The sequence below is a fragment of the Xenopus tropicalis genome, chromosome 3, assembly GCF_000004195.4.
Source record: "Xenopus tropicalis strain Nigerian chromosome 3, UCB_Xtro_10.0, whole genome shotgun sequence".
NCBI lineage: Eukaryota > Metazoa > Chordata > Amphibia > Anura > Pipidae > Xenopus > Xenopus tropicalis.
Genome location: NC_030679.2, coordinates 99,594,602 through 99,611,803, shown reverse-complemented (window position 1 = coordinate 99,611,803; position 17,202 = coordinate 99,594,602). Strand labels below are relative to the sequence as shown.

Genomic DNA, 17,202 nt, shown 5'->3' with positions numbered 1-17,202 from the left:
AGCAACATGGCAACTTTTTCAAAGACCTGACAAACTGACATAGGGGCACATTTATCAAAGACTGAGGTTGAAGATTCAATAATATAGCTATTGTGAACAAAAGGAGTTCAAGATATTTCTGGTAATGATGCAAGATATTTAAAGATAATCACACCACTTTACATAAATCTGCCCTTTAATATATTGATTTAGCATTGTGGTGCAATCTAGTGTGTGCCATTGCATACTATTGCTGGTGTTGTTATTCGCCCACTGCATCTGATTGAAACCAGATTTTTCTGAATTAAGATCTGTGGGTTGTTTAATTGCTGCTATGTGTACCAACCTAGGGTCTCTTTCCATTGACGTTATTTGGAAACTGCACTAGGCATTTGTGGGTCTAGACAAGTGTTCCCCAACCAGTGACTCAGGGACATGTTGCTCCCCAACCCCTTGGATGTTGCTCCCAGTGGCCTCAAATTAGGTGCCCATTTTTGAATTTCTGGCTTTTGGGCAAGTGTTGATTGCATAAAACCAGTGTAAAGCCAAACAGAGCCTTTTTATAGGCTGCCAGTCCACATAGGGGCTACCAAATAGCCAATTATAGCTCTTATTTGCACCCCAGGAACTTTTTCTATGCTTGTGTCGCTCCTCAACACCTTTTCCATTTGAATGTGGCTAATGGATATGAAAGGTTGGGGATCCTCAGTCCAGACTATGGCCTAAACCCAGGGCTGCCATCAGGGGGCACAGTCGTCCCAGGCCTGGACGTTTTTAACATCCCGGGCCCGGCCGTGCTAGAGTTTCCTTAGCTCGGGCCCCCTTTAATCAAGTCTGGGCCGTGGCGTCCTCCGTTATGTCCTGGTGCTCCCCGCTACATCAGCGCTTATATAAGGTCGCGCCCCGTGCGTAGTGATGTCACACGTATGGGGCGCAACCTTATATAAGCGCAGATGGAGTGGGGAGCAGCAGGACATAGCAGAGGACGTCATCGAAGTCAGAGCCGACGCAGGGGAGAGGAACTGGAGGATGCTTGGGGGGCCCTGGGGGGAGCTAAAGGATGCTTTGGGGGCCCTGGAGGATGCTGGGGGGAGCTGAAGGATGCTTCAGGGGTGTCCTGGGGGAAGCAGGAGGATGCTTGGGGCGCGCCCTGGGGGAAGCAGGAGGACGCTGGGTGGGGGAACTGGAGGATGCTTGGGCGGGAGCTGGAGGAAGCAGGAGGATGCTTGGGGGGAGCTGGAGGATGCTTGGGGGGGAGCTGGAGGATGCTTTGGGGGGGCCCTGGAGAAAGCAGCAGGATGCTGGGGGGAGCTGGAGGATGCTTGGGGGGCCCTGAAGGAAGCAGGAGGATACTGGCGGGGGAGCTGAAGGATGCGGGGGGGGAAGCAGGAAGAAGCAGCGGGAGCGGGCCATAGTATTTGGGGGAGGACCACCAATGTTTTAGGGGGCCCTGGGCTGGCTAGCAATGTTTTAAGGGGCACCTGCCCTGGCACCAATGCAAAATGTAACCCCTGGCCACAAATGTTTTAGGGGGGCCCCTGGCTACCAATGTCTGTGCGTCCTTTGTATTGATGGGATGGGGTCACTGGGGGAGGGGGGCCCAGAAAATTTTGTTGTGAGGGGCCCCGTGATTTCTGATTGCCGCCCTGCCTAAACCACACAGGAGATTTTGTTGAACGGTATTGGATAAACAGATCACATACTATAAGTCAGATGTATTTGCATTAAATGTATTTGGGTTAAAAAAAATAATGGGACTAATAGAAAAATCGAATGTGTAAACTACATGGAAACCATGCAATCCAATGCATCACACCTGTCGAAAGGGAATGCTGCGCCTGCATCTGTCAAGATAAAATCAGATGGTATCGGAGAGAACCTGTATTCTGCCTTTTTATCTAGACACAAATCGATGGAGTTATCTTCTGGCACTTACAAATATGGTCTTTAAAATGCCAGGACTGGATTACTTTTCTGGTGACATGGAGTCAGGTACATCTCTGACAGCTAGTAATAATAATGTTTTGCTTGGATACCCATTTTTGCACAACAAAATGAGTATATAGGCAGGACATGAAATCAGCAATCTAAATAGTAAAAGATACCAGCCTTTATATAGAAATACCAGACTGGCTTTAATTGGAATTAATGGAATGTAAAAAAAAAAAAAAAATTTAACAATGTGCTGCATTTACTGTAAACTTCTAATTTCCTGGTAAAACAAAGTAATATATTCATTATCAAAAACATAATATTACTAGCTGGAAAATGTTGTAATCAAATCAAGCCATCCCATGGGTGCTCTAAGAGTTTTAGAGGCAACATAGATTGGCAGACTGGCATTTTATAGTGGTGTTTTAATTATAATTGTGTAAAACTGCCTATTTCCATAAACGATTGTTCTTTAATGAGATGGTAAGCTTTATCAGTATTTAAAGGGCAACTAAATCCTGAGTTTAACTGCATATCTGGTCAAATACACCTGGACATTTACATCTGCAGCTCTGGATGTATGTAACCATGAACATTTTTTTCTGGTTCTTTTAGACCATCCCACAGGTCAGGGCTGTGACACACGAGGAGATTAGTCGCGGGTAACTAATCTACCAGCAATGCCATCCCACCAGCTAGAATGTAAATTGCTGGTGGGATGGCATACATGGCGCCTCGATTTGCCTTGAGAGGAAACTTCAGGCAACTTCGCAAATCGCGGTGCTGCATATGCCATTCCACCGGCAATTTACATTCTAGCCGGTGGGATGGCATTGCAGGGAGATAAGTCGCCTGTGACAACGAAGATTTGTCGTGGCCCGACTAATCGCCCTCAGAGGGCGTTAAACTGTAGAGTCTGTATAGCTCAGATTTGTTACATAGGCCTTTCTCTAAAGAACCTCTTATTTCCTGGGCCTCATGTGATGGAGCGGTGAGTAGAAGGCGGGGCTGCAACATCGCAGTGCAGGGAGGAGGTGGGGCCATGACATCACAGGGGTGGGGCTATGACACTACGATCAGCGATTGCTTGATCACTGCATCAATGTTACAGAGTCCTGCCCAGTTTCCCTAATTAGGGAAATCGGGCAGGAGGTTTTGACCCGAGCAACCCTTCCGAAAACCGGGCTGTCTGGGTCAAAACCAGACAGGTGGCAACCTTACCCCCAGGCCATCTCTTCAAGTTCCTCTCACTACCCCTTCTTCCAAGAGCAAATAGCTGGGTAACTGTTAGAACCCTACTGGTACTATAATGCTAAAACTGCTTTCATGTACCTTTATTTAATGTTAGGAAGAAATTAGAATGACCCTCTGCATGGGTAAACAGGATTATGGTGCCATTTTCTTTGCTGCTTAGAATAAATTTATGTTGGATATGGTTATTAGGTACTTTTTAGTAAAGCTGTGAAAATCAGCTCTCAAAAATGCATCTCTGTAATAATAATTCAGTGCCTTGTACTTGATGGTAACTAAGCTGCATGAATCCATATTTGTGGCAAAACAATCATATTGAGTTTATTTTAGGTTTAAATGCTTTTTAGCAGACAAAGTAAGGAGATCCAAATTTAGGAACGATCCCTTATCAGCCAGTGCTATAAAGGAAAGCCACTGTTAGCAGGTAAGAGTTTGCTTTGCGGCAGTTCCCCCAGGAATCACAATGTGAACTATATCTCTGCCCTTGGAGACCATACCTGTTGATTTTTAGGTATAAGACAGATAAAGAAGAAGAAATCCACTTAAATATATGGACAGTTGGAGGCACATTTATCAATACTCAAATTTTAGTGGTTTTAGAGTTTTTCTGGATCCACAAATAAACCCTTTTTCATTAAAACCATTAACGTCCATTAATTAAAAGATCTAAATATTAATGCACAGACTACAAGAAACCTCGCACTTTTAGTTTCCAGAAGAATTTTGTGTGCTTACTTTTACATGACTTTGACAGCTTTTAGATGGCGTATGTCTACATTCAGTTTTTATGGTTTTGACATGTACGAAATTGTGAAATTTGTGGGGGGGGGGGGGTAAGGGAAAAATCATGTTTTTAGCACAAAAAAACATGAATTGCAGGAAAATAAATAAATATGACCATTGGCAAATTTGCCCCTTACAACTGAATAGAAGCAAGAACTCCCAGCTGGACAAAAGTTCCACACAAAATAAAAAATAGGATGGCAATTTGTTTATATGAAATTTTAATGGAAAAACTTCATAGAAAATATTTCATATCCTTTGACATTTAAAACACAAATGTATATACATGATGAATTGTTAGAACTGCGTGGAATCATGCACATGTATGTAAATGCTTGTCACATTCTGGTACCACAACATTTACAGCAAACAAGCCAAGTCACGGCTTTCATAGTTTTTTAAATTTAGAGGTTTTTTTTCTCATTACATTAAACATCACATGAATGACAAAAACACACCTATAATACCACTATGTGTATGCAAAAACAACCCAATTTCATAGCACAGGGGATGAGAAACGCCTATATATTTTTTTCCCTACAGCAGAGCCATTATATTGAGACAGAGTTTCATTATATCCCACAAAATCTTAACTTGTCCTTAATAGGAAGCCACAAAACTGCTGTTCCATATATATTGCCTTTAATATGACTAGGCCCTTAGGAAGCAACTATGTCAGTTAGCCAATCATATGGTCCTTTTTTTTTATTTTAATAGAATTCAGGTAAACAGAGACCAAGTTTCAGCAGAAATCTAATCAGCTCCTGTAGGAATTCAGCTTGTGTGTGCTAACAAAAGGCACCAATTGGAAATAACAAATGATCTGTGAAGATGAATGCAGTGTTCCTAGCAAACATGGGTGTAACGCCATATCAGAAGGAATTATATCAGGTAAGCTAATTGAATCTAACTTTTGATAGTTATTCCTTTTAACTGGGATGATTTATAAAGAATATTAGTGCAGTACTGTAAAATACATATGTCTGCATGAAGTGGCTTGTCCATGATAAATATTTATCATAATCCATTGCTATAGGTTTTTTATGTTGTATTGCAGAATGTAACTGTATTTTGTCCAGTCGTGTCCAAATAATGGTTTGAGGGATCTCAAGCTTGCAATGTTCCTTCCTGGTGATGCCACCAATGTGGCCCAATGTTAAGGTAAGCCTTTAAGGCTATTCAGAATTGAATGATACAGCCTTCCCCCCCAACAGAAACTTTAGAAAGAACCACTTCACAACTAGTTCAAACATTTTCATGAATAATATTTATAAAGAACAAGAAAAAGAGTAATTTCATATATACATATATAGTGTTAAAATGGGAAGCGCAATACAAGGAGACTCAAATTATGCCTACAATAAGAATCCCTATACACTACAAGCAAGAGTAAACATGCATAAGGTAAACATCCAGCCCTGCACAAGTTTCCATTTGGAGTTCAACATATTAAAATGTAGTAGTGCCTTAAAACTGTAATGACTTTTCTTATAAACTAATAAAATTCCCTAAAATATGAGACCCTTTTAAAGCAGGACTCTTCTCAATTTTATGAGCCATTACAAGTAAACATTTGAAAAAAAAAAAACCCCAAAGTCTGCTTCAGTTATCTAGTCTGTTTTATTAAGCAATAAATAAAGTTCCAGGGGTTTTAAAGATGATACTAAGAAGGCCAGGGCGGAATTTACAGCATATGAATTAATCAAAAACAGGCTTTTAGAACATCTGCTTTTTCTACTAAATGCTTGCAATTAAAAACCAATTTAAAAACTCCATCTGTATTACACTTAAAAATATATGCTTTAAAAGATCTTGCTTTCTGGCCTTAACGTATTTAACTTAAATAACAGAAGCAGCAAAGATTAAAAGACTTGCAGAAGAATTCATGAGCGGTACCATGTAGAACTCATGCAGAACTAGAAGTGGAGACTTGTGTGTAGCTGGACGTAATACAAGCACAACCTACACATTCCAGACTATACATAACTACATTAATACAACGAAATACCTACTTTAAATACAATATATTTCCTACCTTACTGTTTTGAAAAAAGTATATGGGACGCCTACAATTGCCCTTTGGATCTTCCCATATTTCAGCTTTCAACTACAGAAACATTTCAAATGTATAATCATATGCAGTATTTTTTTTCTAGGTGCTTGCCGATAGGAAATTAACAATGTAGGAGACAGTCCAGACTAATTACAATGGAGTTAAACCCATGCATGTCTCAATGCCCATTCAAGAGAACAGAGTTAATGCATGCTTAGGCTCAGGACTCTGTTTATTTGCATGTTGACTTTCTTGCAATTGTCTTTTTTTAGGAATTCTTCTGAGGGATCTTTATAGTCACCGTTTTTGCTTCTGTGTATTCCCTCAGTCCATACTCTCCCCTGAACAGAAATAAATAAGTCACAAATTAGTCACAAATGTATCACATGCTACTATAATCATTTAGGCTTCAGGAATCATTTAGGATTGGCTCATTTAAACATCTCCAGGGATACAGACCAGCAAATATGATATATTATGCACATTTTTAAAGGGTCAACAGAAACTAAGAAAATGTGTTTATAGATGTCGCTTGGTAAAGCTGTTTCTACAACTGTACTTTGTATTTATTTGTGAAAAAAGCAAACAAACAAAACTTACATTTCTCTTCCATTGCCAGACATTTTGTAGCCTCCAAATGGGCTTTGAGCATTCAGAGCATTGTAACAATTTATCCTGCAACAAGAAGAGAATCACAAATTACAAAAGCAGTAAATTGAAGCGGTCACAAATAGTCAGAGGCCTCAATATATCCATGGAATAATACTCTGCTACAAGAGCTGCACAGCTGAAGGCTTGTGGGTTGGACTGAGTCCACCTTAATGCTTTATTCTATTGCCACCAGCAGGCTCATGTGCTCCATAGGCTTATGGATATGGCAACCTATTCAAATCTGGCCCCCACCATGTGATTTGTAAAATGAGCTGACTAGATGGAAAAATCAGAACAGTGTTTTACTAGAACAAGTTAAAGCTTATTAACAATTAGATGATTTATCAATATTAATATTTATGGCATTAAAGTATATTTGATTTTCTGGGCTTAATCATTAAAAGGGGTGTATATTATATGCACTATACAATTTATTTTGTAATTGAATGATAATGTATATCCTGAGGCTTAGGTGGTGTTCTCCGGATAAGAAGTTTTTCCATAATTTGGATCTTCATACCTTAATATAAGCAGTTAAAACCAATAGGATTGTTTTGTCTCCAATAAGAATTGTTTATTAATCAACTGGGATCTAGTACACGGTACGGTTTTACTATTAAAGAGGAAAAGGAAATCATTTTTCAAAATGTAAATTATCTAATTAAAATGGAGTCTATGGGTGATGACCTTCCATGTAATTTGGATGTTCCTGGATAATGGATTTCTTTATCTTTTATATATCTTTATCTTTTAATTGTCCTCCATAATTTTCTACTCAATCCTTATTTTCCTTTTACTACAATATTTTTCATATTTCATTTGGGACTATTCTCAGTTCTAATATGTGCCCCCACTATGCACAGGTTATTGGCAACTTCTAAAAGGGTTTTTTTGTTTGTTTTTTTTTTTTTTGCAACCTTCACTTTTTCACTTTTACTTGTGACCTTGGATTCTGATTTTAGAAAGCAGAGTTTTAACCCCCCCCTCCATCACTTCTAAACTTGGGGACAACCATACTAGTCAAAACACCAGTCTACAGCTGGGGAAGACTATATAGCTGTGAAGAAGTTATTGCTATCAAACTCTTAGAAGTCTTTACGTAATTTAAACATTGCACCAGTGTAAAGAAATAAGTACAATATATTTGCTAGGGATACTCAATAAGTTTCTGCCTTTCAGCTCGCTTTCACAGTGTTCACTTATGTTAAACACCCATTTCACTAATTTAATTAGCACATTGATTGTAAAAACCTATATACATTTAAAGCTTTTAAATAGCCCCGCAGGCTAAAAATGGCAAAAACTGCACTACCTTCAATATTCTAAAAATGATGTAATCTGTTTTTTAATTGGACAGCATTGCAAATAAAGTACTTTTTCTTGAACTTAGAAAGGCTCATTTGGATTTGCATGTTCAAAAAAGGCCCCAAGGCAGAAAATTCCAGCACTGTTCATTCAGTATATAAAAGCATTACAAGGAAAGGAATGCAAGTTATTAAATGCTGATATATTACAGGATGTAACATAAAAAAAGGTTTTATATAGAGCACGGATATATAATTATAATTTTATCTAAATCTATGTTGCAGCTATTATTAAATTACCAATGGGACTTAGGCAAAGTAAAATTTAGCCATGTACTAGATCCTGTTGAGGCCCAATAGCCTCCATCACTATGGAAACCATCATTAATTCCTTCTGTCGTTTACAAGTCTATAGCGAATATTATAAAGTGGGTTGCAAACTTAATGTTTATTCCAAAATGTGCCATGTTTTATTTTACAGAACATACTGCATAATTCAACCACTTGGATTCTAGCAATTTATTGGAGGCCTCACTGGCACCAACGTTAATAAGCTCTGATTAAATTTAGCCTTCCTAATAATGATACTAAGGCTGTCATTGAAAATTCCCCTTCACAAGATTTCCTTACCAAACAGTTCCAGCTTGCATTGCTGAAGAAACAGTCAGGGCTTTGTTGATATCATTGGTAAAAACAGCTGCTACAAGGCCATAATCAGAATTGTTGGCTCTTTCAATAACTTCCTCAACAGTTTTAAACCTTAAGATTTGCTGAACAGGCCCAAATATCTATAAAATAAAAAAATATTTCATGAATTGCCATTATACATTGTATCAAAAAGAAGACTGTAATTTGTACAATATTTAAAAGCACAGCAGTTCAACTCAAACAAAGGGATGTGGATAATAGTATTATGCAAACTGTGGAACCAACAGCAAAGAATGAACATTATAACATGATTTTTTAGGAATTCTGTAGCATACTGATGTTCAGGGACAATACCATCAGGATGTACTATCAGTGTTCTATGAATTAGGATATTGTGAACGATTGTAAAGAAAAAGAAAGTGCAGCTTCCTACAAAGTATATAGAAATAAAATACAGGTAGTCCTATGCTGCAGTACAGATAATGGCTGAAAGGCTGGAAAAACACTTTATTCCGTCTCTGATTCAACTTTATGGGACACTTCTACAAAAATACATTTCATTAAATTCATAGCATAGTAGTAATGATTAAGTTACCTCTTCTCTGGCAATCCGCATTTCATCTCTTACATTGGAGAAGACTGTTGGCTCTATGAAAAACCCTTTTCTGCCCAGTCCTTTTCCACCACATTCCAGCTTAGCTCCTTCAGCTATTCCACTCTGAATAAGTTCCAGTATCTTGTTGTATTGCTTCTTATCAGTCTAGAAGAAAAGGTAATGTTAATTTTGAGAACTATAAAATGTTACATGGTGTATATTTTATCACTTCAGACGAAGGTTTCTGTATGAGACTGAAATGTTGAGTAATAAACCTTTCTATTTTTGCATTTAAACTTTGCTAACAATTTGTTAAATCCTAGGAGAGCTGTCCTTGTTCCAGTGCATTTGTGTTGGCCAGGTATATTGTAATAGTTTTGACCTATGACAGTAGCTACCTGCACAACTAAATCCATACATGCACAGTGATTGAGCAGTTGCCATAACCACATTAAAGGGAACCTGTCATGATTTTTATGGTGTACTTTTTATTCTAAATTACACTGTTTGCATAGCAAATAATTTACTATACCATTTAAAATGTTATTCTTGAACCAACAAATGTATTTTTTTAGTTGTAATATTGGTGTGTAGGCAGCCATCTTAGTTCATTGTCTGAGCTTTCAGAAGGAGCCAGTGCTATACATTAGAACTGCTTTCAGGTAACCTATTGTTTCTCCTACTGCCATGTAACTGGAGGAGTCCCAAGCCAGATTTGGATTTCTTACTACTGCTGAGTGCTATTATCATAGCAGCTCCCACTAGATATCTTGCTACCTTCCCATTGTTCTGCTGATTGGCTGCTGGGAGGGGGTGATATCACTCCAACTTGCAGCTTCGCAGTAAAGTGTGACTGAAGTTTATCAGAGCACAAGTCACATGGCTGTGGCTCTATTGCTCTATTAGGTGAACCTCTAGTGTCTTCAGAACCGTAAACTGAAAAATGACTCAGGTTAGATAAAAAAAAGCCACCCCCCAAAATGTGAAGTAGAAAATGCAATGTATAGGTTATATATTGCACACTGGTGAACATAATGCATATAAACTATTTTTCACTTATATCCTCCCACTGGCTTTATTTAGGCATTTTCCCAAGGGAGATCAATGCATGTTGCAACTGTTCACCACAGAAAACGCCACATTCTCAAAGGGGATGTTGATATACTGGTTACTATGGGGATTATAAAATGTGCTGCTTAAGATGCAGTCACTGCAATGTAACATGACATGTTTATCAATTAGCTAGTATTTATTTATGGAAAGCTATTAATTTTTTAGTGATATGCATCTGTAAATTACAAATAGAATTTGTGGCATGTACTACACAGGATTAATACAGATAAATATGAATTGTCAGATATTAGCATAATCAACATGAAATTATGTGTAAAAAAAAAAAATACTGTATGATATCTATATTCTTCTAAGACTTTAAAATTGAGTGATATTATGATGTCAAGGATTTAGGCCATCACTGATAAAAATAGTGTTTAGCGTTAGTCTAAGGTGACACACCTGGGGGCCTTGCTCTGTAGTGGGATCAAAAGGGCTTCCAACTATTCTTCTCTTTGCACGTTCAACACTTCTCCGAACAAACTCCTCATAAATGGAATCTTCTACGAATGTCCGTGAGCCAGCGGTACAGCACTGTCCTTGGTTGAAGAAGACACCTTGATGGGCTTGCTCAACTGCATAGTCCACTAAAAAAGGAGGAATGAAATATAGATGAAGAGGAAAATAAGTCCAGGGAAATGATCAATTGTTTGAGAGGAGCTAAAAAAAGGGTCTTTCATAAAAAGAGGCCAAAAGAAAGAAGCTTCTTTTATGTAGTAAGCAATAAAGTTTGCCTCAGATTCCCGTTCTGTTAATTTGTCGTGTAGGTCAAATAAATGTATCGATTATGTAAATGGCACATTATGGGCCAAGAAAGCAGATCATAGGATAGCCAGTATGAGCCGTAACCTTTATAACTGGGATGGGTTGTTGGTTGGAAAAAATGGACTAACTAGTAGCACATCAATTACTGCTGAACTACAACAGCTGCCAGAGGATACAGCGTGTCACAATTTAACCAGAAGCAGAATAAAGCTATGATATCCGAGAACCAAATAATTCACAACTATGTTCCTCCAGTCTAACTAAAAAGCCCTTAGGTTTGAGTATTCAGTACTTAGATGAAATTGCATTTTTCATTAAAGACGTTTTTCCAGTTTTCTTTTGGTTTTAATATCTAAAAAGAAAGTCAGTAAACTGCCAAATGCCAGGTAAAGGAATTCAAATTAAGATTAATTTTGAACTTAACTAAATAATGCAGGTGTGCTTTGCTTGGCACCAGAGCAAATGTGTATTGCACATTATGAGGTTTCCAAAGGTTCTATGGTAGAACATGATGTTTGTCTACCTAACACAAAAAACGCTTGGTTATATAGCCATTATTCAAGGCAATACTAAAGCTAGACTATTTAATATACTAAGGGGCACATTTACTAACCCACGAATCCGAATTGGAAAAATTCCGATTGGAAAACGAACATTTTGCGACTTTCGTATTTTTTGCGATTTTTTCGGCGCCTTTACGACTTTTCCGAAATTGTCGCGACTTTTCCGTTACCAATACGATTTGCGCGTAAAAACGCGAGTTTTTCGTAGCCATTAAGATGCGCTCGTATCTTGTCGCGACTTTTTCGTATTGAGCGCTCATAAGCGGCGGGCGAAACTTTCAGATGATTTTGGAAGCGTCCCATAGGACTCAATGGCACCCTGCAGCTCCAACCTGGCCCAAGGAAAGTCACCATACTGAAGCTTGAATGAATCCGAACGTTACGAAAAAATCGCAACATTTTGTGCAACTTTCGGAATGGCTACGAAAAAGGCACGACTTTTCGCGCAAGTTTTAACGCTACGAAAAAATTGCCAGATTTTGCGCAACATTCGGAATGGCAACGAAAAAGTCGCGATAATTTTCCAAAAAAATCGCCAAATACCGATCATTACGAAAAAAACGCAATCGGACGCATTCGGCCAGTTCGTGAGTAAGTAAATGGGCCCCTTAGTGTAATTTACCATTTTTGGAAAATGCTTCGTTAAGAAGGGCTTTGATTTACTGTGTTAGATTTAGTAAGAGGATTTTAGTTAGGCATGCACCGATTGCAGAATTCTGTTTGGGGTTTGGCCTTTTTCAGCTGGATTCACCTGAATCCACGCGCATGGGTCAACTGAATCCTTAAAATCACGTGACTTTTTGTCACATAAACACGGAAGTTGAACATTTTTCACCACGCACGTAGCGCGCGGAAATTAGGATTTGATTCGGCCAAATCCTTTATCATCCTTAGTTTTAGTTCACCGATGCTTTACTTGAATTAAATGTATACCACAGCAACAAGTAAATAAAATAATTTCTTTAAAGTTGTAAGAGAACCAACTTACAATCTGCATCAGCAAAAATAATGTTGGGGCTCTTTCCTCCTAGTTCGAGAGTCACTCTCTTCAAATTGCTTTTGCCAGCTGCTTCTTGAATAAGCATGCCAACCTGAGAGGGGAAAAAAAAAAAAAAAAGTCAAGAAAATATGTCACATACACAGCTATTATAGCAACATTCCACTAAACAGAAGTGTGAACACACAATATTTTGGTTGCAAATGTTTTTATTTTTGTATAAAGGATAAGATTGTACACTTAATTTTGATTTAAAGTGATATACACATATTGACAGAAAGGGTATATCTGTTAAAGGAGAAGGAAAGGCAAAGTCACTTGGGGGTGCCAAAATGTTAGGCACCCCCAAGTGACTTTAATCGCTTACCTTGTACCCCGGGCTGGTGCCCCTGTTAGGAGAAAACAGCACCAGCCCGGGGTACCTGGAGCGAGCCTTCCTCCTTCCTGCTTGGTTTAGCTGCGACTATGCGACAAGCACATGCGCAGTAGAGTGAAAAGCCGACTTCTCTATTAAAGTTTGGCTTTTCACTCTACTGCGCATGCGCACAGAACCAGGAAGAAGGAAGCGCTGCAGGTACCCCGGGCTGGTGCTCTTCTCTCCATACAGGGGCACCAGCCCTGGGTAAAAGGTAGGTGATTAAAGTCACTTGGGGGTGCCTAACATTTTGGCATCCCCAAGTGACTTTGCCTTTCCATGTCCTTTAAGGAGTGTTATACAAGAGTTTGAGAGTTTATTTAAACTCATTTTTAATTCTTAGAGCAGTTGAGCAAGAAGACACTCCTGTAGAGATAATGGAGCTCTGCTAACCTGGTTTACTGAGCCAACATTCCATTTGATTAAACTCCCATAAATTTGGTGAACAAAATCCAAGATTGATATCTGTATTGTCTGTAGCTAAGATGCAGCCCACATGTTCTTTCCTCCTAACACACAAATTTGATAGGAGTGCAAGTTCCCGAGGATATCACCTGTTAAACTGTATTTTAAACAGCTTCCTTAAATAGGAAGATCACAATCAAATTAACTTTTAGCATGATGCAGGCACTGATTTAAACCAATGTATCATTTTTGTTTGCCTTTCTTTTAGGAAGAAGAATTGTAATATGTTAAATATTGTTCATCTTAAAATTAACTTTTAGTATGTAATAGAGAGTGCTATTCTGAAACTATTAGCAATTTTCTAAATCCTCTAAATTCTACAGCTTGCTCATTGCTGTTCTGCAGTGCAACTAGAGGCCTTTAAACAATGGGTACTACACAGAATGATTATAATGGATAAAACTTTGACTTCCTTCCCAGGCTGTTGGGATTATTCTGTAATGGTATGTAGTATACAAGGAATATATTCATGCACTTGCAGGTTGAAGTTCTAAAGCTATAGTCTAGTCACATAATACGCGAATTAAACAGTATTCAGGATATTGCACAGACACAACTAAACAATTTAATATTGTTCCATAAATCTCAGCTGAATATTACCATGTCTGCCTGTAGACATTCCTGTAACGAAATGACCTGTTAATAAACAATTTCCAAAACTGGAAAGTCATCAGAGGTGATGCCTTTAAATAAAGTATAGGCTAACAATTTTGTGGCTTCTTTAACAAATGGTATTTCATATGTTCAGCCAGGCAGCTAATACCTGAAAATGGGATTGTACAAAGACCCCATGAGGGATAAAGTGACCGATCGTTTTCAAGCCTGGTTGCTACTTAAAGAGTGTTCATTTCAGTGATCAGAGATTTTCTGTATAATATAATAGCTATTTAAAACTCCAACTTGTAAGACATGCCTTAGAGCTTTCCTCTTGCCAACTCTCTTAAACCAAGCTATTTTAAAACTCTAGTGTAAACAGCTTATTATTTAGGCGGAACGCGGATGTCTATACCAAGCAACATGACATTAATCTCACTTAAGAAATAAAAGGAAAATCTTGCTGAGTAAATTTGAATCCGTGGTAATACAGCTGTTAGATGGAAACATTTGTTTGGCATTAAACAGTTATGATTCTCCTGTAGTTTGCTTTGATGACTCTGTTTGCATCTGTTTGACTAATGATGACATCATGATTTGTATAAAGAAAACACTTTGCCAATCAAAACAAGATTATCAAAAACAAAACAAAAAAAACTGCACAGGGCCTTGGCATAAAACTCCTATATAAAATCAGCAGGGTTTTTTTCTTCCATTTTATAGTTGTGCCCTTATTATAGATGTATTTGATATCCACCTTATCTTTATATGGGAGATTTTGGGCACAGGATAAAGAAGTCACACAAAAATGTCTTGGGCTACCTGTTATGTTTGAAACATTATATGTGAGGTACCTCTTAACATATTAACTTAGGGAGTGATCTATCAACATCTGAATTCAAGTTTTTTTCCACAATTCAAGGTTTGTTGTGCTCCCATATTAAACTCCCATAATTCTAATTGTGGCTGAGGAACTCGAATGTCCGATATTTATTAAGTGCAAAAAACTGAAAACAGTAATAAAAAACTTTGGCATCTAAAAGCTGGGGAGTTTATGTAGAAGTCAATGGGAGTTCTAGATTTGAATTTTTTGAGTTTGTAAACTTGCAAATTTGAGGTATTCGATTCTTTGTATTCTAAGTTTTCCACATTAATAAATATGCACTCATTAGAGTTCTTTTTAAAATGAGTTTGTTCGAATTAGAAAAACTGATAAATAAGCCCACAGTTTCAAGATGGGAGATTTTTTTTGTGATGTTAAAATAAAAACAAGATATGTGTTTGAGGTAGAAAATTAAGACCTATAGACTTTTTTGGATATGAGTGGTAAAAAGAGCAGTAAAATAAATGGCAAAAAGTAACAATGCTACTGCAATGGAGTTATGATATATGCAGAGACTGGATAATGAATATGAGTAGTACGTTAGATTCAGATTTAGATGTAAAGCCATTCGGCTTTGAAGACTTGGCTTTCCCAAGCTGCACAAAGTTGCCTGCGGTAGGAAAGTTCACGCGATTTCGGAAAGCTGAAGTGATGGGTAAGCCTTTCCACCAGCTACTCCTATTGTATTTGCATTTCGGAGCGGTTAACAGTGAACTATCGGGACAACTAACTCGCTCCGAGGGCCATCAGCCTAAAGCATAAGAACAGGTAGGTGGTGTTTAAAATGTTTGGAGATTTAAGATGAGAAGAATTCATGAGATTGTGTTTAGCTGTATTATGGCAGAAAATGTAGCAAGCAAACCAAGACCAATATTTCTGTTTTGGAAATACAAAGTAGAATTTTCTGTTTTGTTAAACTGGTCAAACAACTTCTTATTCGGTGGTGGATCCTCTGTAATTATTTTTTTTTTAAAACACTGCAACATAAATATAACTGGCCTGTCTTCCATAGCTAGACACTAGAAATATGAAAAGTCAAGGCTTTGGCTATTTAAACCTCAACTCATATGCCTTACAGGAGTTCATTGGTTTACCAAGCGAAATTAATTAAACCCCTAAAAGCTCTGTACAATGGTAAATACAAGTATAGGAGTCATGACCAAAGAGATCATATTCTCTGCCTGAAAGAATTTTCTCCATTTATCGAAAGTAAAGCCCTAGATTTACAAATTGTTGTTACAGTGGGTATATTTAAGATGCGATAATGTTGACTTGCTTTTATAAGTGTCTGCTGTGACAGGAAATATGGAATATGGAACTGTTTATACTCTGTTTGCATTAAGAATTGACATCTGGTCTTGCTTAGAATTTTAGAGACCCTCTTTTTCACATTAGTGGTGCTTTTCACTTCCTATTAGCAAGGCTTTTAAAGTCAGCTCCTTAGTTGGTATTAAATCGACATCTTTTGATCTAACAACTGTTAGCTCATTAAAAATTAGGAGAGGGGGAAAGAAAAAAAAAAAAAAAAAAAAAATCTACGGATGGGTTTAAAATATGATCCCTGGCAACTAAAATACACCCATGGATGACCCTGTTTTATATTCACATACTCCTCATACCTAACTGATGTACGGGAAGCAGAACATGCTTTAAAGACAAACAACAAGTTAAAATGCATTTGTTTGTACAAACTGAGAGGGAATAATATGCATGGGATTTTTAGTCTGTCTCTAACAGTGGGTTCTAAAATTTCAAAGTAACCTCCATTTTCTGCTGAACACTGATAATTTGTAAACAATGTATAATACTGTAATATATTATAAAGAAAACATATAAAAGTATACAAATTTTACCAGTGATGATAATTGGATGAGCAAATGTATACAATGAAATAAATGGGGGTACACATTCTGCTTGTTTTGTAAAAACCTAAGTTTGAATGAGCTTGGTTGCAAAGCTTTTCCTAAGAAGGCATGAGATTATGTGACACTTAGGGGCTGATTTACTAACCCATGAATCCGACCCGAATTGGAAAAGTTCCGACTTGAAAACGAACATTTTGCGACTTTTTCGTATGTTTTGCGATTTTTTCGGATTCTTTACGAATTTTTCGTTACCAATACGATTTTTGCGTAAAAACGCGAGTTTTTCGTATCCATTACGAAAGTTGCGTAAAAAGTTGCGCATTTTTCGTAGCGTTAAAACTTGCGC

At 37.7% G+C, this 17,202-nt stretch overlaps 1 protein-coding gene across 1 annotated transcript in view; it reads right to left on the bottom strand.

Annotated features, from left to right (window-relative positions):
* Nucleotides 1-4,149: 4,149 nt before the first annotated feature.
* Nucleotides 4,150-17,202, bottom strand: part of aldh1a2 (aldehyde dehydrogenase 1 family member A2) — a 33,998-nt gene continuing 20,945 nt past the window's right edge. Inside the window, 6 exon segments of the mRNA NM_001045731.1 lie at nt 4,150-6,339; nt 6,599-6,673; nt 8,584-8,741; nt 9,197-9,361; nt 10,712-10,896; nt 12,626-12,728. Coding sequence (NP_001039196.1) covers nt 6,267-6,339; nt 6,599-6,673; nt 8,584-8,741; nt 9,197-9,361; nt 10,712-10,896; nt 12,626-12,728 — 759 coding nt within the window. The 3' untranslated portion in view covers nt 4,150-6,266.